General features: G+C 35.5%; 1 protein-coding gene across 2 annotated transcripts in view; it reads right to left on the bottom strand.

The window, feature by feature from the left end:
* Window positions 1–23,518, bottom strand: part of MMP16 (matrix metallopeptidase 16) — a 285,421-nt gene that overhangs the window by 35,510 nt on the left and 226,393 nt on the right. For both annotated transcript variants that reach the window (XM_063668955.1, XM_063668956.1), the window contains exon 7: window positions 6,233–6,371. In XM_063668955.1, the coding sequence (XP_063525025.1) occupies window positions 6,233–6,371 (139 nt within the window). The remainder of the gene's footprint in view (window positions 1–6,232; window positions 6,372–23,518) is intronic.

Below are 23,518 nucleotides of genomic sequence, written 5' to 3' on the forward strand. Positions count from 1 at the left end.
TTCACTTTAAATTGTCTTTGAAGAGTAGAATTTTTAAATTAAGTCTGATATATCAATTTTTCTTTTATAGATTATGATTTTGCATGATATCTAAGAAATATTTGCACAGATCAAGGTCACAAACTTTTGTATCCTATGTTTTATCTAGGAGTTTTATAGATTCAGCCTTTACATTTAGGTTAGGACCATGTTTTCGTATAGTACAGGATGTGAATTGGAGGTTTGTTTTGTTTTGTTTTTTTACATGTATCTTTGTAAAAAATCACTTGTCCATATATGTTTTGAGTCTTGATTATTATAGCTTTAAAATAAGACTTGAAATCAAGTAGTATTTTCTTTTTTCTTTCTTTGTTTTTTTGAGACAGAGTCTTGCTCTATCACCCAGGCTGGAGTGCAGGGGCATGATCTCGGCTTACTGCAACCTCTGCCTCCCGGGATCAAGAGATTCTCTTGTCTCAGCCTCCCGAGTGGCTGGGATTGCAGGAGCCTGCCACCACACCTGGCTAATTTTTATATTTTTAGTAGAGCTGAGATTTCACCATGTTGGCCAGGCTGGTCTTGAACTCCTGACCTCGAGTGATCCACTTGCCTCCCCCTCCCAAAGTACTGGGATTACAGGCGTGAGCCACCTTACCAGGCCAAAATCAAGTAGTATCTCCAAAGTGGTTTTGTCTATACTAGGCCCTTTGTATTTGTATATATGAATTTTAGAATCAGCTTGACCATTACTACAAAAGTGCCTGCAAGTATTTTGACCAGGATTGCACTGAATGTCAACATAAATCTGGTGATAAATGTCATTGTAATAATACTGAGCCCTCTGACCCATGAATGAGGCATATCTGTCCAGTTATTTAGGCCTCTTTACTTTCATTTAGCAGTGTTTTGTTGTTTTCAATGTAGAGGTCATGCACATTTTTTTGCAGATTGATCCCTCAGTATTTGGTGTTTTCGAATGCAATTGTAAATGGCCTTTTATTTTAAATTTTCAATTCCTGATTGTTCTTTGTTAGTATGTGACGGGAGATAATTCTTCATAGGTCTTGTGCTTTTCAGTTTGTCTTGAGAGCACAGGCACTGACTGCCTTTGTTCCAGAATCTATTTCCAATGGTATTTGTAGAGCCAACCATCTTGGATTATAGATACAGTGTCTCCCTTCACCGCAAAGGAAAGGTTTGTTTACAGTCCAGTATGATAAAGAAAGTATCTCCCTTCAGAGAAAAATTTAGGCAGGCTTATTGCTAATTATAGAAAATTCATTGTTCCTTTCTTGCAATGAGACTAATTTCATGTAAGGTGTCAACTCCTTTTCATATCACACTTTTAAAGTGTGGGGTTTAGGGAACAAGTACAGATGACTATACTATGGCTACTGCTTTTGATTTCCATCCTTTTCTCTGACTCAGGAATCTTATGTCTTCTGTCAACATCCATGAGCATAAGGCAGGCTAATAGGCTTTTATTTGCTTACAAATAAGATAAAATCTCAGACCCTTTACAGTTCTTGAAAATCTACAGGAATACAATTAAATGTTTACTAATGTTCTCAGATCTTGTAACTTTGAGAGACACACTTACCAATTCTGGAAGCTTTTTGGTTGACTGCAATCCTATCTCTTTCTACATAGACAATTACGTCCATGGATACAGTTTTACTTCTGTTTTATATCAATCAGATTGTCTATAAATACAGCTTTATTTCTTTCTTTCCAATCTAAAATATTTTTATTTATTTCACTAGATAAAACTTGTTACAATGTTGAACAGACCTGATATAAACATCCTTGTCTTGTTCCTGATCTTTTGGGGTATGCAAGATACTGTGAATTTTACCTTGTTGGGTCAGAATCTCTGTATCCCTATAAATATTCTTGAGCTTTGTTCTAGGACTGTTATTTGGAAACCATTTGATTGCTTCAGGTCTTACTTTGAAGATTTGTTAAGTGGAATTCAAGCAGGGATATTTCTAGGATAATTATTCCCCACTACTGAGGTAAGGCCCTTTCCAATACTCTATCCAAAGCCTATGAACAGGTGGTTGGGGGCAGCAGGTACTATGGCCCTCTGTGAGTGTCAGGCACTGCTCCTTTTGTTCCCACTGATTGGTTCCTTTTCTAGATTTGAGTAGTTTCCTTATAGACATGAGGTGACCAATACTCTCTCCAATACGTATGGGGGTCCATCTGCTAATCTCTGGGCCATCTTGTGTAGCTCTCTCCTCTATGTTACTTTCTCCTGTGCACTGAAGCTACCTTGATCTCCCTGAACTCTCAGCTCTGTATCTTCAACTGAGAAAGTCTTCTGAGCTCTGCCTGGGTTCCCCTACGTTGTGCCGCAGCCTGTAAATTATTCAGATGGGAAGCTATGGTAATTTCAGGGCTCATCTCTCTTTATTTCCTGACTCTGTTTCTTGATACCCAGTGTCTTTGAAAATCATTTTTTAATATAATTTGTCAATTTTTTCTTTGTTTTCAGGAGGAAAGATAAATCTGATCCCCATTATTACTTCTGGGCTGGAAGCAGAATCTACCATTATAGTACACTATTACGTAATATATTACATTATATTCTGATCTACCACACTTTAACATACCAAAAAGCAGTAAGATTATGTTCAGAATATAGAATTGGACACATATATAAAGAACAAGTTTTATGTTTTCATAATTTATATACTGACAACTCCCACTTCATATGATGTACATGTGCACATATAATTTTGCCCTAGTTCAAAAAAATCTAAATTACACCAAAATATAGATTTTTAATTGTATCTAATGGCTTCTCATTCTTCTTAAGATTTATAAAAGTTTGAATAAATTGGACTTGTTAGGTTTATGTTTATATCACTAACACAATAGTTATACTTTATAACTAAACATTCATTTATACATATAGTTGAATCCATATCTTCAAATTCTTATGTAAAATGAAAACAAGGTTAATACCTTTAGGTATAATTAATACCTAAGTACCTTTAAGAAATACATAGTTAAATACATTTATATTCAAACATGGACTTTAGTTAAATAGGGGAATAAAAGACAAAGCTACTCAAATATATAATAATTGTCTAGCACAGATTAGAAGAAAAAAAACACAAAAGATGATTTCTGTAGAGAGAGAAGAAGAAAACAAAGATAAATGATGTAAGGCAAAGAGGCTAAATAAAAGAGTAAATTAAAGAAGAATAACATCTAAATCACTAGTAATGTAAATCACAGTCTCATATAGCTAGTATAGGTTGAGACCAACTTGTACATGGCTATAAGTACAGGTTGGGGCTTGAATCTTATTCTTGGTTCATTCGATCAATCTTTATTGAGTGTTTACTATATTCCAGGTATTGTTTAAGACAACAAACTATGACTATAGCCTGCTTCTGTGTGGCCCATGATCTAAGAATAGTTTTTACATTTTTAAAGTTAGAACACAACACACACAAAAAACAAAGAAAGGTATATAATAAGGAAAGGTATATAATAGAGACCATATGGGCTGCAAAGCCTAAAATATTCACTATTTTGTCATTACAGAAAAAGTCTGTCAAAGCCCAGTTTAAGATATTGGGGAAAAAACAGTGTAAAAGAAAAAAAAAAAAGAATACTTTGCCTTTATGGGATTGATATTCTAGTGGGAAGGATACAGATAAACAATTAAAATATATGGTTTGTCAGATGGTATGTGCACAAGTTATGCAGGGAAGGAGATCAACTGTTAGCAAAGGGGCAGAGATTGCCTCATGGCCCATAGAGCAAAATGGGGTGACCACATGGGATGAGGAATTATGTGGTTATCTGGTCTTTTGAGGGTGATAAGGGCTATAAAGAGAGAGAGTCAAGGAGAAATATTTTGGTTGTGATTGTTGTGGTGAGGGTAGTGGAGGGGGTCGTTTCACTTCAGAAGCCCAGGGTGCTAGGACTGTCACTCCTCTCCTGCCAGTCATGAGGTAGAGTCTAGGGAAGAGTGTGGTCTCACTGGGAACACCCAGAACTTCTGACTCTTTCTTCATAATCAATGCTTTATTGAGTGGGAGAGCTACAGGTCATAGCTGGGCTTTGAGAGGGTTTATTTGAGGGTATGAGTAAACTGGAGGAAAGAGTCGCCATAGCAGGGTCCTCAAAGTGACAAAATTTATTAGAGTAGGCATTTCCTGAGGTTGACAATGTACCAGAAGAGACCACTGACAAGCATAACATTCTGGTGGTTAGAGAAGTCTGGGACAAAAATTAAATTATTGCTGTTGTAAGCACCATATCATAAGAAACACCATACTGAGTTAAATCAGGATTCAGTGATATTGCTTTTATTGAAATGTTTATTGAGCACCTACTATGCACCCAACACTTTTAGGAACTGAAAATAAAATGATACGCAGGAAAATATAAACAAGTTCCATCTCTCATGAAATTTCCATTTGAATGCTGTGGGTAATTTCAGTTCTTTTACAAATGCTTTGTGCAAGTTAGAAGTACTACTTACGTAGGGTGGGCAGGCAGGCCACTGGAGGACATGCCTTTTATGCTGGCTGTTGAAAGATGAAAAGGAGCTAGCCATGCCACAAGAGAGTGAGGAGCGGCAAAGCGAATAAAAGTGAGAAGGCCCCGAGGCAATAAAGAGCTGTCAGAACACGAATTTATGACTGTGGCAGTTTCGCCTCAGGCAGCTTTGTCAGAGAGCACTACTGGTCCTGTGAGGAGACAGGGCCTCCTGGGACAGTCCCCAAATGGAAGGCTAGTCGGAACTTAGCCTGCCCTTCTTTTTGTTGCTACTACTCATGGGACCCAGGAAGGGTGTAGGAGACGGGTATTTCCCTCCAATATCATGTCGCTAAGATTCACAGCCTTTAGGTGGTATCCTTGCTTTGTCCACTGTGGTGCGGTGCACCGCCACTTTTTTATATGCTTATTATAGACAGCGGGAGGGCAAGAAAATTAATAGTAATCTTACTAGCAGCAGCAGCAATAGCTGGCATTTATTGAGGGCTTATACATGCCAGGCACTTTACATGTAGTAATTAATTTAGTCCTCAAAATCATTTTGAGATGGGGAATAATACAAACTCCATTTTTCAGATTAGGAAACTCAGGCAAAGAGAATTGAGTAGTTTGTTCAGCTGATACAGCTAGTAAGTGTTCAAGGTTGGCAACATGGCCATAAAATTATCATGTTCTTACAGCTAATGTACTAAACTGTCTCTTTTCTTGAGGAACAATCTGTAAAGTCCAGGTATATACTTCCATTTTATATAGGTAGTTTGATCCTCACTTTAAATATTACAAGTGTTTCCCAAATTCCATGTTTTCATTACCCTCACCAATTGCTGTTGTAAGCACCATAGCATTATTTTAGTTTGATTCTGGGAATAATCGCTTTTGAGGGATTAAGATCCCCCTTTTCCTTTTCTCAATCTCTATTCCTGTATAAGCTTATTTTCAGGCCTTTAGGCTCTTGGGTAATATGTTCAACCATAAACTTTTACACTCTAGTTCTCCTCAGCTTCAGCTCAAATATATTCTCTTCACAATTCCCTCAGTCCTCCAACTCAGTCCGCCTCTTGTCCCTGTGTTTTCCTTCACAGGAAAGATTTGTGGTTTGAATATTAACTAGTTTTGAGAGTAAAATCATAGGCAGTTGCCTAAGTTCACTTCGTCAGGTAATCTCACTTTTGCATGCCAGGCAGTTGGCAGTAATTGTGAGATTAAAATTTGGCACTCAGATAAATAACAGACAATAAATTTCATGATACTGATAATTGGATAATTCTAAGAATTCCTTGACTTTATTTCTTAGTTTACTAGAATCTGTTTACATAAACTGATTAAATCAAGTAAAATTTCAGAGATTATGTATGAAAATAGGAGTGTAATAGATTTTATTGCCTAAAACCAGCAAGCAACTCCAAATACTCCAAACAAACAAACAAACAAACAAACAAACCTTTAGTCAGTGCAGAAATGGCTATATATCTATTAATCTTTTTTTGGTACTTTTAAGTCAAATCTAAAAGTTCTAAGAGAAAGAATATCTCTTAAATCTGACACGAGAATACCGTATGAGAACAAATAAAATAAAAAATGAAAATTATTTCATTTATATTTCTAGTTAACATAGTTTATTTCATTAAATCCATTGGCTATGTAATCTCATTTCATCACTTTTGTGCGCACCACAGGGCCCTATACAAAATGATTACAATACAACATAGCCAGATATGGAAAACATTCTTACCTTTAAAGAACACAAAATTCCCGTCGCTATTTTCATAAACTGCATCGATACTAGGAGGCAAGCCCCGCCAGAAGTAAGTAATTTGCATTGGGTATCCATCCATCACCCTGTTGTTTCTCACTCGCCAAAACCACTGGTCCTGCAAACCAAGCAAAGGCATCTCTCAACAAACACGTAGGCCTCCCTGGCATTTCACGGCGCAATGGCTGGACGCTTTTGAAATCAAGCTGGTTTCCTTATTATTGTCTTACATTAAATCAGTCAGAGAAAGAGCTACACAACTTGACCACAATGATCACAAAAATTTTTGTAGTAAACTCCTTAATGTCTAAGCCATACAGTGTGATTTAAAACACAATGTCAACATACTGAATCTTGTCATTTTACATTTTCTCCAGGGCTTTCTAGATGGAGGTAGCACAGACAAGTCCCTGCCAGATTTGTGGATATGTCAGCTTCTTGAATGTGAGAGCAGCACTAGGACCATGCATGCTTCCTAACATTTTTAGATATATGCAAGATCTCCACACCTACCATGTTGAGGATGAAATAGAGAGTTCATACCTGTCTGTATGCCCCTGTTATGCCTATTGTCTCATATAGTTATAAAGTAGAGCCCTGTTTCATCATTAAATGTATTTTTGGCTGATAACTTTATGCAAGAAAAATAGGCAAAACTATTTTGAAAAAATTAAATCATCGCAGAGGATTCTAGTCTGGGTTAATTGCCTTTCCTATCTGCTCTAGTAATACCCTGTACTTCATCCAATCATAGCACAAGTCATTTTATATGAAAAGTGTCTATTCATTCTTACCTCTAGTGAAGAACACATGGCTTGACCCATAGCAGGTTTCTATAAAGTTGTTTAATTAATAATTGGCCTACACACAATATGTTTCACCATAATACTAAGGGCAAAAAAACCCAAAAACAAAAACAAACCCCTCAAACCCAAAAAGAGATACATCTGATGACACTAAGTAGTTTTCCATTGAAAATTTGAAAATAAATGAAAGACTACTTAGTGTTTTAACATTTAAAAACTAGGTGTATTTTAAAAATTGATTTTAATAAAATTAAAATTTCACTTTATTTTAAATTTCTGTATGTATAAGCAGTATTTCACTCGGAAGTTAAGTATATCCACTATTTAGACAAGTATATATCACAAAAATACTTCCATTTTAATTCTCTGCTTTCTTTCTTGCTCTTTTCATACAACTTACATATTATATAAGTGATTTATTTTAGGACCTTCTCACGCTTTTGGCTAACAATATGTTAGCCTGACCAAACTTTCTAGGATTTATCAATTACTCATATATTCACACACACACACACACACACACACACACACACAATCTACTGAGGATTCTTGGACTTCAGTTAATATGATAACAATGAACTTTCTTTCACCCAAATGAGTCCGAATATGAACTGTTCTTAAGAGCCTTTAATAGTTGAACTTTGTTCTAGTTATCATGCACTGTCTTCTCTACCAACTTCTGTTATTTTTTTTAAAAGGAGGAAATATGCAATTCTTGTTCTGTCACCTAACAACTGTGTCATCTTGGTCAATATACTAGTCACTGAGTTAGTACAAACTAATATCTAATTTATAGCATGATTACTGTATAAGATACAAAGAACTTTCTGAGAACCTGGCACAGACTAGTACCAACATTTTTGGTTGTTATTATTGTTAAAATTATATTGAAACGAGTTATCTACTTTCCCTCTTCATATTCCTGTTTACAGTTTTGTCTCTTGTTCATTGTTTCCTCTTTGGATGTCAGCTATACTATAGTCCCAGCCACGTATCTCACTCCAACCAATTTGTAAAAAACGTTTTTCTCCTTTTCTTGATAATTTTCATGGTGCTAGGTAGCCTGGATGAATAATGTTTTGATCCATATGCAGTAGATTTTCAAATACAATTTCATATAAAGATTGATTCAGATAAATATACAGGGGCATGAAAATCAAGAGTTCACTGCAAATAAAATATGTCAGTGATATTCTAATCATTTAAAGAAAAAACAGAATTTTTGTCTAGATATAACAAGGGCTTCTAACTGGGTGTTAAAACCTTGCCAATCTCCAAATAAAGTGTTCTTAAGTTATTATAATGTATATGCCAAAATAATTAGTAGAAATGAATAAACAAATGGATTCTGATAAAGAAATAACTGACCATGACTATATATGAAACAGAAAGCTCTCCAAGCTGAAGAATGGGAGGAAATCTGGTGAAAAAACCTGGACTACATTCCAGTTTTTCCCACAAAAGCCCTTCCCATTGCTATAATCTCACCACATATGGAGCCGGGCCAGTGGCTTTATGGGACAGACACATGTTGCAGTCTGCAGATAGGAGTACAACCCCAACTTGCCACTAATAAGGGGAGAAATGAAAGTTCTGTCTCGAGATAAGCATAGTCAATTTGCAAAAATTCAGAAGGTCATGTGAAACTGCAGATGAATTCCACTGGTTTTTGTTGACAGCAGCCTTAGCAGAGAGTCATATAAATTATAGATATTCAGGTTGTGCCTCTATTCAACTTATTCTCAGTTTAGCAGACAGCAGTGGTACAAATAATTTAGAAAGCATCTGTCACAGTGGATGTAAACTCATGTCATGGTTACTATAGATTGCCATTTCAGAAATAGAGTTTGCGAACAATTCATACAGAAAGGATACTTAAAATGCTATTTAGGTCTCCGTGCAAATTTTCCTTATCAGTGAGACATTCCCTGACCATGCTATCTAGAACTGAAGTTCCTCACTGCACTCACACAGGTCTGCTGGATCTCCTCACCTCCCTTTCCTGTTGTATTTTCCTTCACTGCATTTATAGTCGTTTTATACAATACTTATTTTACTAATTTATTGTTCATTCTCTCTCCACTAAATATATAAGCTCTCTGATGGCAAGAATGTCGGTCTTTTGTTTAGATATAGTCCCCTATTTCCAGAAAAGGACCTTACACATAATAGGTGCACGATAAATTTCTTTAAAGAAAACAAAATGTGAAGAGAAAAGAGCAAAGTAAAAGTAATGATCCTTTTAGAAGACAATGTTTTAAAATTACATCTCAGTTTTTTTCCCTGTTGTAGTTAAGATGTTTTCTTACTTAAAAATTATAAAAGTTATGAAGGGGTCACACAAACATAAAAATTCTATTTGAAAAGGTAGATGTTTAGCACATATTCTGCTTTCTAGAAAAGTATGATATTTAAAGGTCTTTGAACCATAAAGAAAAAAATACATTTGGTTTCACCCTTCTAAACAACATAAGTTTGGTTTTTGTTTTAGATGGGGAGGGAAAGAAAGATGAATAGCCCTTATGGATCTCTAAATCTGCTATTTGTATGTTGCCTCAAGCTTCTTACCTCCTTCCTTCCTTCCTCCTTCCCTCTCTCCCTCCCTCTTTGTTTTCTTCTCTCTCCCTCTTCCTGTCTCTTTCTCCTCTCCCTCTCCTTCTCCCTCTCTCTTTCTTTGGTTCGGCCCTTATAGAAGGAGGTGGAAGGTGAAATAATAACCGTAACTAGCCTATCTGCAAAGTCAACTTGTGAAAAAAACAGTACTTGAACATTACCAAACTGGAATTCCTACTTAAACACCAATATTTCACTTAAGATACAAGCACTTATGGTCTTAAATGTAGATTTATTTTCCATGTAGCATAGAACCCAGACAGATCATTTAGTTCACAGAGATAAGTTCACATAGTGTACACCATGGAGCAGTAACATACGGGGAAATTCTGTTTATTATTCTTTTATATCCTTTAAAATTCTGGCTTGTGACAGGCATATTTGTTTGCTGAGAACTATATGGAAAAGGCCTACTGTCTGAATATGAAATTATGATGTTAATGATCTACTATCAGTAGAAATTGCTGTTTTCAGGATCCTTTTAAAAAATGAATCAGCTGAGTCAGGAGAATCGCTTGAACCCAGGAGGCGGAGGCTGCAGTGGGCCGAGATTGTGCCACTGCACTCTGCCAGCCTGGGTGATAGAGCGAGACTCCGTCTCAGAAAAAAACAAAACAAAACAAAAAACAAAAAAACCTAATCAGTAGAACTGATCTACTTTTACTTCTCTTGTGATACACAGATTCATTTGCTCATACCAACAACTTTCCATAAATCTACAAATGTGTCACTTGTTCACACTGAACATTTCTAGCAGTCACCAGTTGTTCTTTGGGCCCTCCTCTGCCAAGCCACCTTGGTCCTGCTCTATCTAGTCTTCCTCCTTTCTGAAACAGCATCTCAAATCTCTTTATTTCTCACCATCACCACTGTCACCATCTGAGTCCAAGCTGCCACTGTATTTCACTGAGATGACTGCAATGCCAATGCAAAGCCTCTGCTTTGCCTCCTACTGCATCTAGAATGAAACTCAAACTTGGACTCCTGCCTCCAGCTCCTACGCAGCTCCCAGCAGTCTCTCTTGTGCTCATATTGCTCCAGTTATATCAGCTTCCTTTCAGCTGCTTGACAGAGGAAAGCTCTTTTCTTCCTTAAGACACCTTGCAGGCAGTTTGCCCTACAGTAGGCCCTCTGTTTCTGTGGTTTCGCTTTCCACAGTTTCAGTTACCTGTGGTCAACCCTAGTCCAAAAATAGATAAGTCCAGCATAATAAGGTATTTTGAGAGAGAGACCATATACACAAAACTTTTATTACAGTATATTGTTGTAATTGTTCTATTTCATTATTGTTAATCTCATACTGTGCCTAATTTATAAGTTAAACTTTATCATAGGTGTGTGTATGTATAGGTAAGAACATAGTGTATGGTCTTGTACTATCTGCAGTTTGAGGCATCCACTGGGGGTCTTGGAACATATCCTCCATGGGTAAGAGGGGACAACTGTACTTTAAATGTTCTTTCTTTTCCATCAGTTTGAATCACAAATCATCCATTAATTCTCAGCTGAAATGTTATTCCGTAAAGAAGGCTTGGCTGCCCTCTGACTGAAATTATGTAACACTGTGCTATGATCTGAATGTTTGTGTCCCCTCAAATTATTATGTTGAAATCCTAAGCCCCAAGGTATTAGGAGGTGGAGCCTTTGGGAATGATTATGTCTGGAAGGCAGAACCCAAATAAATGAGGTTATTGTCCTTATAAAAGAGGCCCTAGAGAGCTGCACTGCCCCCTCCACTGTGTGAGAACACAGCTAGTAGTTGCTATTGATGAAAAGTGGGTCCTCACCTGACATGGAATCAGCTGGTGCCTTGACCTTAGACTTCCCAGTCTCCAGAAATGTGAAGAGTAATTTTCTGCCATTTGTAAAGTGCCTAGTTTACGGTGTTCTGGTATAGCACATCCTGATGAACTAAGACATTCTTGTACTATCTCATGGTACTCTGCACTTTGACTTCACAGCACCTACACATATGTTACCGCATCATTGTATTTGTGATGTCATTTCTTCCACCTGCTCCACTGTATGATATGCTCCACAAGAATGGGGCAGTGTGTATTTTCCTTATCACTGGATTACCAGCATGGTGAACTGTGTCTGGTGTACTGCAGGAGTACAACACATTTACTAGACAGATCTCCCAATTTTTTTCACCAAACTATCATAGGATGAGTACATATATCTGAGATTGTTCAAAACAAGGTAGTGGTTTGAGTATTAACTCTATTTATTAAGATGACATTCTAACCAAGGGAAATCATTAGCTGTGGAAAAAAATAGAAAAACATTTATGTCTATAAATACACGTTTGCTCACAAGCAATCATGTGTTGTTTTATTTAACATTTATTTATTTATATATTTATTTATTTATTTTGAGACAGAATCTTGCTCTGTTGCCCAGGGTGGAGTGCAGTGGCATTATCTCGGCTCACTGCAACCTCCACTTCCCGGGTTCAAGCAATTTTCCTGAGTCAGCCTCCTGAGTAGCTGGAACTACAGGCATCTGCCATCACGCCCAGCTAATTTTGTATTTTTAGTAGAGATGAGGTTTCACCACGTTGGCCAGGCTGGTCTTGAACTCCTGACCTCAAGTGATCCACCCGCCTTGGCCTCCCAAAGTGCTGGGATTATAGGTGTGAGCCACCGCGCCCGGCCATGTATTGTGTTTTGAAGGCTTCTGATGTGGGTGTGGAGAGTGTCCAAAGAAACTGGTGTTGAAAATTAAGCTGTTTCCTAAGAAAAAAATTGGGAATGCAACAATACTGAAAGAAAGACAAAATTGTGGCAGCTATATACATAATAAGGAGGAACGTGATTTATATGAATGCTTAAAAGGCAGATAAAGAAATGGTAGTCTTGGCTTTCCATTCCGTGGCAGGCCTGCTTTGGTTCTGCTTCTTTGCAAGCAGTATGAGATTTCAGAGGCACCCTGCTGGATGCTCTCCACTGCGGGGTAAACCTTGGTAGCGAGGCTCATCAGGCAGTCTCATAGGTGAGCGGAGTTTGGAAGGCAGCAGTGCACAGGTAGCTATGTACATCTGGGCAGAATGGAAGAGCCAGCAACGAATACTAAGCCTAAGACAGACGTCAAAAGGTTTACCAGTTTCAGAACACTGCCCTTCTGAAGGGACAAGAAGAATAAATGGGGAGCTTCAATTGGAGTTCAGGGAAGGAAAAGTGTACTTTGGAGAAAACTGCTATTAAATAGCGTTAACTTTCACCACTGAACTGACTCACTGTTTTAGTCATACTTCAAAAGCATGGAGAAAAAGCAAACTATCAGAATTTCTCAGAAAATCTCTTACTTAAAGTTTTTTAATAACACCCTATGTTAGACTCTATATCTCCCAATCACAGCCATAATTACTCCACTTATTGAAATAAAAATTGATGATGGTCTGACTTGTGCCTGTAATTCCAGCTACTTGGGAGGCTGAGGGAGGAGGATCACCTGAGCCTAGAAGTTCCATACCAGCTTGGGCAATATAGTGAGACCCCCATCTCTAAAAAGAATTAAAAGAAAAGATTGATGATGATGGCTAATACCAATGATTAGGTTATATTTATGCATTTTTAGGGTATTTTATGTAAATATCTGAATATGTCACCTAATATTTCCAACAATAAAATATATTTAATAGAAAGATAATACTTACATATATTACAGTAAAAAGTTGTTTTTTCTAAACAGCTCAAATTTTAAAATGTAATACTAGATTCTGTTGAAAAGGTGACAAAAGCATTTGTTGCTCAGAATGATGAAGTAAAAGGAACTCAGGAAGTTTAAGCTGTTGGATTTATAAGCATGTATACAGTAGCTGGTTTTCTTAAAAAACAACCATATCATATAAAAACATTAGTTGTGACCAATAAATTTGAAAAATAAATGTTTTCGAGAACCAACAAGGCTACTAACAAAGTAAAAAGCTATGACGATATGGAGAAAATATATGTATCCCAGATCACAAAAGGTCAATTAATCTAATATATAAAGAACTCTTAAAAATCAAGGAAACAACCCCCCAAATCTTATAGAAAAATCAATAAAAGACGTGAACAGTTTATACAAACACACACACACACAGACACATACACACACAGATTATAAATGTAGGGAAAGATACTCAACCTCACTCATAAGTAAAATGCAAATTGAAACTATTTTGATATACCATACATTATCAGATTGCTTTGATCTCACGGCTTGTAGGAATGGGCATCCATATTTATTTCTGGTAGGAGTGCAAAATGGCATGATGCCTATGGAAATCAATATGGCAACATCTAATAGCATGACATACATATTTGTCTTTTGACCCAGTAATCTCTTCTCTGTCAATCCACTTCAAATTAAGATACAACCTCCCAAATAAAAAGATGTAATACATTACAAAATCATATGATATACTATAATAGAAATAAATTTTTGCAAGGTTTCTCATTGTGATGTCATTTTTGATAGCAAATGTATTCTATCTTCTGTGTAAAACAGGATGGGAAAATTTATCTATATCAACATTGTTTTATAGGCATAGCTATAAATATAGATAAAATATAGATATTGCTTATGTTGTCCTTACTAAACAGATAGCACAGAAACTAATATAAAAGTAGTTACTGAGTAATAAAAATGGGTGAAGTATACTAAAAGTGTGGAAATGCAAGACAGATTTCTCAGACTATGTGCACGTTTTATATATTTTTTAATTTTTATTAAATTTTGTGTCAGGTTGAATTGTTAAAAATAAAAAAAATTAAAATCAAAGGCAAAAAAAGCATGTGCTAAAAATAAATCCCTAAATTCATCTGTATAAGAAATTGGAAACATACTCACACGGAGAAAATAAATATATCATATGACTTTGGAACCCAGTACTCTGATTGTACATTAGTGGGAAATAGATCACAAAAGAAACTTCAAATAAATATTAATCTTCATTCAATAATTTTATGGTTAAAAGGATTTCTGGTGTTATAAATTTAAAACTATTATAAGACAAAAGTTAATATGTTAATGTTATTAGAATGAAGAGTTTCAGAGTAAAAAAAGAGATATAAGTATGTTAATTAATGTTACATTTGGATTAGAAATTAGAATGAAAATAATTCATGATTTAAACACATACACAAACAGAATTTTCTAATTTTTTCTAAATTTTTAGGAAATTTTCACAATTTCCTAATTTTGTTGGCTCAAAAGACATAAAAGCCATAATATTGCAGTGTATTACATAGAGCACCTATTAGAAGGAATCAGGGCTTCTTGGAGAATAGTTGAGTCTGGGCTCAAGATAGGCTAATTACAAGGTAAGCCTGGAACAATTGCGACCAAGCAAGAAATTACTCAAGACTAATGGAAGCATGCCAAAGCATGGGAGCAGCTTATGCGAAGGGTAAATTTGGGATAAACTGGGACTCAAAGGGAAAAATGGCTGCAATTGGGTATAATATACAGAATGAATAAATTTAAGAGTTCGAGAGTAGTAATCATTACTATTGCAACTGGCTAGTGTAAAAACTCTTTTCACTGAAAATTGGTAATCAAAGGGAAAGAATTAACTATGAGAAAGAGTTAAACATCTGTGCTGCCTTTTTAGAAGAAAAAATGTAGTTCATCTCTAGTTCATGAGAGTTAGCTTTTTTTAGAGAAGAATGCCTAATGCAGAAGGGAAAACAGAAAGAGAAAAATCATTTTGCAACTCCCAATTAAATAACTGGTTCAAGCAAGAACCATCACTGAATTTGACTACATTCCATCTATTATTGAGAAAGAAGATATTTGCCTATTACTGAAAAACAGCCTGCAAAGTAAGCAAAGAACAAAACAAAAATTTTCGTGTTGTGGTAACTGCAGATTCACATGCAGTTATAAGAAATAACACAAACAGATTCATTTTCCCTTTCCTACTTTTCCCCCAATGGTAACTTTTGCCTAACTACAGTACAATTTCAAAACCAGAAAAGTGAGAATGATCCCATTACCAACCTTATTAAAATCTCACCAATTTTTCATGCACTTGTGAGTATTTATGCTAATTTTAAAAGCAAAAGTGTACCTTTCCAAGGCAAAGTTATGTCAGTTGCCACCCTAAGCATCAAGGATTGCATCAGTGATAGTGGACATCTTGATATATGCTCAGAATGTGATGCAACACAAATAGCTAGGCATTTGAAAGTCACAAGTCTATGATGTACAATCATGCAGAAGCAAAACTTGTTAAGCCAGAATCTAATTGGGCCTTCAGACTTCACTTCTTCACATTTAAGAGAGGAATAACTTAAGACAAGCAATTAAACATATCCTAAAATGTGTTTTAGTTTATAAGACTATAAACTTGGCTTGGTCTCAGCAAGAAGAAAAAGGAGGAAAAAAAAAAGAAAAGAGGCTGGAAAAAAAGAGCCCAATAAAAGATCTAAAGAGACATAGCCAAATGCAACACATAGATAGTCATTGGATCCCGTATTTAAAGATGAAATTTCATGATACCTACAACTTTGTTTCGCCAAACACTTGCACATGTGTACTGCATTTGCATACATACATACATATGAAGAAAATATAAGCAAAACACTAATAGTTGTGAAATCTAAATATTAGGTGTGACCATGTTTATTCTTGCAACTTTTCTGTATTTTTGAAAAATTTCTTAGTAAAAAGCTAAAAAAAATACTCATTAAAAATCTGGAAAATACATAGGTAACTACATTATGAAAAAATATTATTATGGAATCTTTGTAAATATTTGTGATGGGTAAATACTATTCTAACTAGTGAATATAAGTCTATTAAACCTCCATTGAATAGCCATTTAGATTTGCTACTATAAAAAAGGCTGCAACCAACATCTCTGTTCATTAAAAAAGAAACAAAAATATGTTTTGTGGCATGTAACTAAGGGTAATATATGCTTCATTTGACTGTAACATATGTGGACTGGAAATGTAAAATCACATATTGTGATACCATGCAAATACATTATAAATTCATTAATTTAATTTCACACTAAATTTTGTTCTCAGGTTTACTGTTTACAGAAAATTGTAAAAGTTACTGTAGTGTTTAAAAAGAGAGCAAGGACATTTACACTTAATTAACTATATTACTTTTTTAACATTGGAAAAGAAAAAGTAAAGTCATAACTTGAAGAAGAAAAAACTATTAAGGGAGGCTTAATAGATGTGTCTGGCAAAGATAATGCCATTCTGGGAAGTTTTCAATATTTTATAACAAGAGCTGACACAAGCTGGTTTTTGGTATATAAATGTTAGGGGAAAACCTGTTCAAAGCAACCATTAGAATACACTTTTTCACTAAGACAGTCGTGAATGTCTGCAATGATTTTGCAGGCACGGTTTTCAGGGCTCATCAATTAAGATTGACCAGATGTAATTCTGTGAGAAATGATGCAGCAGTACATCTCAATAGGTCAAATCACTTTGGGTACTGCCAGTATTTTTGAAAAATGCTCAAAATGTAGACTTTATTATAGTAGAGGAAGGACGTGAAATATTAACAAGTGATTCTTCTAAATAATTTCTAAATTCACAATTCTGAAATTTCCCTTAATGTCTTTATTTTCAAGGAAGAATGTCACAGTTACCATTTGGATTAACAAATGTAAACTATTTTAATAAAATGTTTATTTGTGTTTCAAAAGAAAAGGGAGTTGATATATTCAGAATGCTTTGTTTACTACTTGTGCTAAGTTTATGTGTTAACATTTATAGTCTCCAAATGTTAAATATTCATTTTTATATTAATTTATATAGAAAAATCTCAACAACAAAGAGTTAAGTGATGTAGCAGATATGGACCCCCTTTTTATTAATTAGTATTCATTTTAAATTCTAACTTAGAGAATACTAACTTTAAAACTTAAAAATGCATACTCATTCATGAAGACAATAATATATTAATTTTTATCCAATTTCTATACATAAACAATAAATCATAAAAAAGTGTTGCTACACCAAAAATGTAGTTCAGCCCTAGCATAGAAAGAGCGAGCTGGGGAGTAAGTGAAAGATGGGTGTGTGCTGACACTCTTTTCTTTTTAGGTATTTATATCTTTTTCCTGTTTCTTCTTTAATCTACGCTTGTTCGGAAATCACTGGGGGATGGGTGCGATGAAGAAAAGAACAATCACTAAAAAGTCTACCATTGATGTACTGCAGTTAGGGAAAGTAGTCACAAATTCCAGTTAAGAATGCACCACACATTACTGCTGTATGATATTCTGATTTTTGTTCTCCTCCTTTGAGATCTGAAGATCGTATTAGCAAGGTGCTCTAAATAATTCACATATCATATAATTAAATGCTGAAACATGTAAAAGGTTTCCTTCCTTCCATTGTACTAACAGTTCTGGATTCAAAAATATGAACTCTTTGAGAATGTATATTCAATCTATAGAGGAGGAGAGGCAGACAGCTAATTTCAAAATGCTGTATAAAATGCCATTCTTGCTGTCTCTATAAAATGGGAACTACCCTTTAGTGAATATTATGAGCTGGGAAAACAGTGTATTATTAGCACACCTATCAAGAATTACCATCCTTTTATTTTCAAACTGAAGAAAGATGTCTCATATACAATAAAGTCCAGGTTCTTGTTGAGTATAGGGCCACTTCTACCCAAGGTACATAGACAATGTATTCAATTTAGTTTTTTCACCACCCAAGCTAAAGTTGTCTCTTCAATCTCTCTCTATCAAAGCATCATGTTTTATTTTCTTCACAATATCCATTGTTCTCTGACATTACCTTGTTTATTTGTTCACTTGCTTTCCATCAGAGTATGTGCCTCATCTGTCTTATTAAAAGACTGTACCCCTTAGCCCTGGAACAGTTCCCAGCACCATTTGTTGAATGAATGTTCAAAGATAGGGAGAGAAAAACAGAGACAGAGAGAGATCAGCAAATCTTTTGCTTGGCCAGGAATTTAGGAAAACTTGGTCAATATTCTGTTTAGGTGTCTTCACAGAAATTCTTAGGTATCCTCCCAGAAACTCTTTCTTAGGCTCTCTTTCCTGCTCCTATAGTCCTAAACTGGCCTATAGTCCTAAATTGGCCAGCCTACTTAGATTATAATTTACTTAAATTATAATTTCCATCCAATGGTCTAAGTAGGCTGGCCGATGTGCCAGTCATATGTATACTCTTTCCCATAAGCATCATCATCATACTTTGCTTTCTCTCTCTTTCTTTTTTAAGATACAATTTAGGCTTCACCTCCTCTGGGGATACTTACTTTAAACTATGCCTCCTATTCCCTCAAAGACTTCTTGCTTTTCAGCCGACTGTCCTGCTTATTCCCACAGCATACCTTAGTTCCCGTAATAGTGGTCAGTGTGCCATGGCATAGGCACGCTGAGTAGGGTGGGAAAAGGAGATGTTTCATGATATGACACAGAAAGAGGGAAAGGGTTGAGCTAGAGCTAGGGAGTATATTTTCAGCTTGGTCTTCAATCAGACATGTTCTTTCTCACCAGAATTCACCATACCACACAAAAGGAATTTCACTGGCCTGAAAGAACATAGAAAGTAGAGAAGGCCGTCAGCATTAGGAATATGATATTGAGGCCCAGCGCAATGGCTCACTCCTGTAATTCCAGCACTTTGGGAAGCCAAGGCAGGAGAACAGCTTGAGCCCAGGAGTTCAAGACCAGCTGGGACAACATAGTGAGATCCTGTCTCTACAAAAAATAAAAAAATAGCTGGGCATGGTGGTGCATGCCTGAGGTCCCAGCCACTTGGAAGGCTGTGGTGGGAGAATTGCTTAAACCTGGCAGGTTGAGGCTGCAGTGAGCCGTGATTGTGGTACTGCGCTACAGCCTAGGGTAACAGAGTGAGGTCCTGTCTCCAAAACAAACAAACAAACAAAAAAATGTATATACATATATATCTATATCTATCTCTATATAAAAGAATGTGTATATATATTCTCTCTCTCTCTCTCTCTATATATATATATATATAGAGAGAGAGAGAGAGAGAGAAAAGAAATAAAGAGTCAATAGACTCTACTTAAAAGCTCTGAGTGAGTGCAGAGGCCTAAGTGGGAGGGAAGCAGGCAGGGGGGTTTGCCCAGGAGGGAATGTGCCATAGGGAAAGATTTTTTTTTTCTTTCAAAGGAACACAAAGTTACTAGTCAACAAATTAAGTGTTAAACGCCTAGGCTGAATGAGAGATTTGCTCCTAAGAGATAAGGGTAGACAGGGCAGAGAATTCCCAAGAAATTACAAAGCAAAAAACCCCTGAAAGATTCCTAAGTGACTTTGTTTCGGAGTTCAGGAACAGTTGTTGCCATAACAGGGGAGACTAATCCTCATTACCATTACCTAATTGCTTTATGCTAATATGCTCTTGAAAGCATTCCTTCTGCTGTCCCTGTGTGGCTGTGGTTTATTTACTTAAATACAGAGTTCAAAAGGTAACTGCTCTTCTTTACACTCAAGGTAAGTCCGCAACACACAACTTGCTGTGGAGTAAAATAGTGATCAAGTTCTAAGGCAGTCTTGAGGGAAGTCAGATGATCACAATCATTGACGAATGGAAAGCACTGGGTCTGTGCTACTGGGTCATTTTTATGGGTTTTACCCATGAATTACCGTTGAATACAAAAGCAATTGGAGAAAGTTCTAAAAAATAAAAATAAGTCAGCAAGTTTCCTAATCATTCAGCAAAATAATGAAGCCTTGAACAATTATGTCGATGTGATCAAATAATTTTTGAAAATCATTCTGAGCAACTGGGAATCTAAAGACAAAAGATAAATAAAATAAAATTGGTGTATAACATTTGAAACTTTGTCAATGTATAGAAGTTGAACATAGTACCAGGTGTCATTTTGGCATAAAAGAGATGATATGTCTCTTTCACTAGGCTGGAAGATCCATACATTAAGAATAACTCGAGAAGCCTTTTAAGGCGAGGAAGGATGAAGTTGACTGGGCTTTCATAGAAAAACTTTAAGGGTGTTATGGAAAAGGAAGTTAATACGTATCACACAAAAGGAAGGCACAAAATAATCTATGCTTCATAAGGCTGAAGATTATGGTGAACAGGAGGACATATCTTCTTGGTAAAAGGGGAAATAAGATTTGATGACCAGGAGGCATTCAGGTAGGATGTTGTGGGGATGCATGCTCCAAGAGGATAGAGTGGTAACTGAAGGGAAGGAATGGCAATTCTAAAAGCAACCACACAATGTGATATGAAATGGAAAGGCAACAGCTTGATGGGGCATCCAATGACATGATCATTGAAGTAGAATGTATATAAGAAAACAGGAAATGAGGGACTAAAAAGAAGAGGAAATGAAGTAATAATACATGGGGATTTAGAAGGGTCTGACAGGTTGTGCAGCATTGTGCTATGTCTAAGGGGAAGACGTTCACTTGGGGTTAGAAAAGAAAGCACTAGGGATTTCAGGAGGGAAGTCCATTACTGCAACAAGTAGAGAAAATAAAGCACTTGAGTTAGGTAGAGAAGTAAATGTTAAATAATAAAACACACATCCCAGACTGAGGTTGCTAAGTGAACAAAACAATACTGCAGATAATAAAAAAAAAATCAAATTAGGTTTCAAGCATTAAGAAAGAAAAGGTGAGTTCATGAAACACATTTATATATGTGGAAAAATTCCTTTTTGCTCAATCACGTGTATATTATGTTGGGAGATACAGTGAAAAGTTCAAATGTAATTGAGAATATGTAATTTTCCCTGTATTCCTTCATGAGTAGTCAAAATAATGTGGAAGCGAGGAGAGGAAACAAGCTTATTTAGTTGAGCAAATCAATTTTTTCTCCCTGTCTTCTGCTTATATGTGAAGGGAGAAATATATTCCAATTTTTTGCAAGGTTTTAGAATTTTTCAGTGTTTCTTGATTTTTATTGTGGGGTTGAAAAAGAAGTTGCAATGGTAATTAGTTTTATAAACATCATGAATATAGATGAATCTTACTTTATGCCACACATCTAGTCCTGAAAACTTGGTTATTGATTATTGTGTAAAGCAAATACTATTTCAATTGAACTGAAAGGGAATAATATTTAAAGGAATGATATTAAAGGAATGAATCATTTTGCTTTAATTTTATAATTATTCTTCCTATGGAAAATTAAATAAAACTATTTTGTATTGAGACATTTTTAATGTTAGATATTTATGGCTCAAGTATTTTTGTGTTGAGCTACAATCAGACTGTTACTTTCTGAAAGGAAAACTGAGTCAGTGAGTTACGCACAAAATGAGTGAGTTGGTAATACCTGGTCCATCAAGTTCATCTTTCCTCTGATTGGTGTTCAAATGCATGACTAAAAATTGTCAATTCTTTGACAATTTTTAAAATTTTAACTAAAAAAATTACTTTTATATTACTGATTACAACTAAACATGTGTCTACACAATATATATCTTAAAGAGCTTTACAAAATAGACATTGTTCCATTCAATTCCAAAGCTGAAGTTGAACAACGAAAACAAGTAAAGGTGGGCCTAGGTAATACTGAAATAGCTTTTGTGGTCTGGATATGTCTCATGTGATCCAATGCATAGAAAAATAACATTGTTACTATTATTCTCATGAATATAAGCATACATATTTGAGTTCAATTCGCCAAGCTACACTAATAAAAGTAGTCAATATTGTGTCTGGAAAATCCTGGAAGGAGGAAAGTCTTTTCTTTCTCTTTCCTATTGATCCTTCAAAATGCTTTTCTGACCTACGGTAACTTAACTTGGGGGCTTAGTGAACGTTATTTTCATAGCTGTTTTCTGAAGAGTGTTTTTAAGATTCAATTACCATAATTAAATCATCAATCATTAAACAGAAGTCACTCATATGATTAAAAAATCAGATTTTCTCCTACTCCCAAAGACCAATAAAGAATATAGATCGTCTACTGTTTTGCAGTATTTTAACACTATCATTCATTCTTGTTGAATATTTTTTTCATAGAAGACCAATAATACCTATTTTCCCCCAAAAGATCCCTGCAGATTTTTTCTTCCTTAGTCAGATTCTGTTATGACTATTTCTTACTAGTCAGATACAGTAGAAATCGTGACCGTGAGGACAAACACATTAAGGGAGCGGAGGTTAATGCTCTTCCATTCAATAGCATTCTGTATATTGTTCTGGTTCATTTCTTCTGGGTATAGAGTGTTGCACCATTACCTCCTAAGCCACAGAGGAAGGAACAGTATTTTAGCGTATGCCACAGGAAAAACAAATGAAAAGGTGACTAATTCATTTACACAAACACACACACACACACACACACACACAGGTTTAAGATATTCTCTTAATCAATGTATTTCCAATTAAGGGATAAATTATAGTTTACCTCTTATTAGTAGTCCAAAGCTATAACTTAAATTTTTAAAAGAAGTAATCAATTCATATGTTCCCAAACACTGATAATTATTAAAAATTAATTCTCTAGATTTGTGCTGTCAATATGGTAGCCACTAGCCATGTGTAGCTACTTAAATTTAAGTTAACTAAATCTAATTTAAAAATTACTTCCTTAGTTGCACTAGCCACACTTCAAGTGCTTAATAGCAGCCTTTTGACTTGTGGCTATCATACTGGGTAGCACGCAGAGTACCTTCATCATTGCAGCAAGCTCTATTGAATAGCCTTGCTCTAGAAAATAACATTTTAGTATTTGATCAATGTTATGATTTTTTTCTCATACTTAAGACTCCTGTATGGCTAAGAAAATAAATTCAAAAATGCAGCAGTGATCCAAGACTATGAGAAAATGTTGAGTAAGATAATTCTAAGGCACTAGTGTTTCTAGAGTCAGTCTTCAGCAGAAACACTGTAACTATTGAT

This window comes from Pongo pygmaeus, chromosome 7 (assembly GCF_028885625.2).
Source record: "Pongo pygmaeus isolate AG05252 chromosome 7, NHGRI_mPonPyg2-v2.0_pri, whole genome shotgun sequence".
NCBI lineage: Eukaryota > Metazoa > Chordata > Mammalia > Primates > Hominidae > Pongo > Pongo pygmaeus.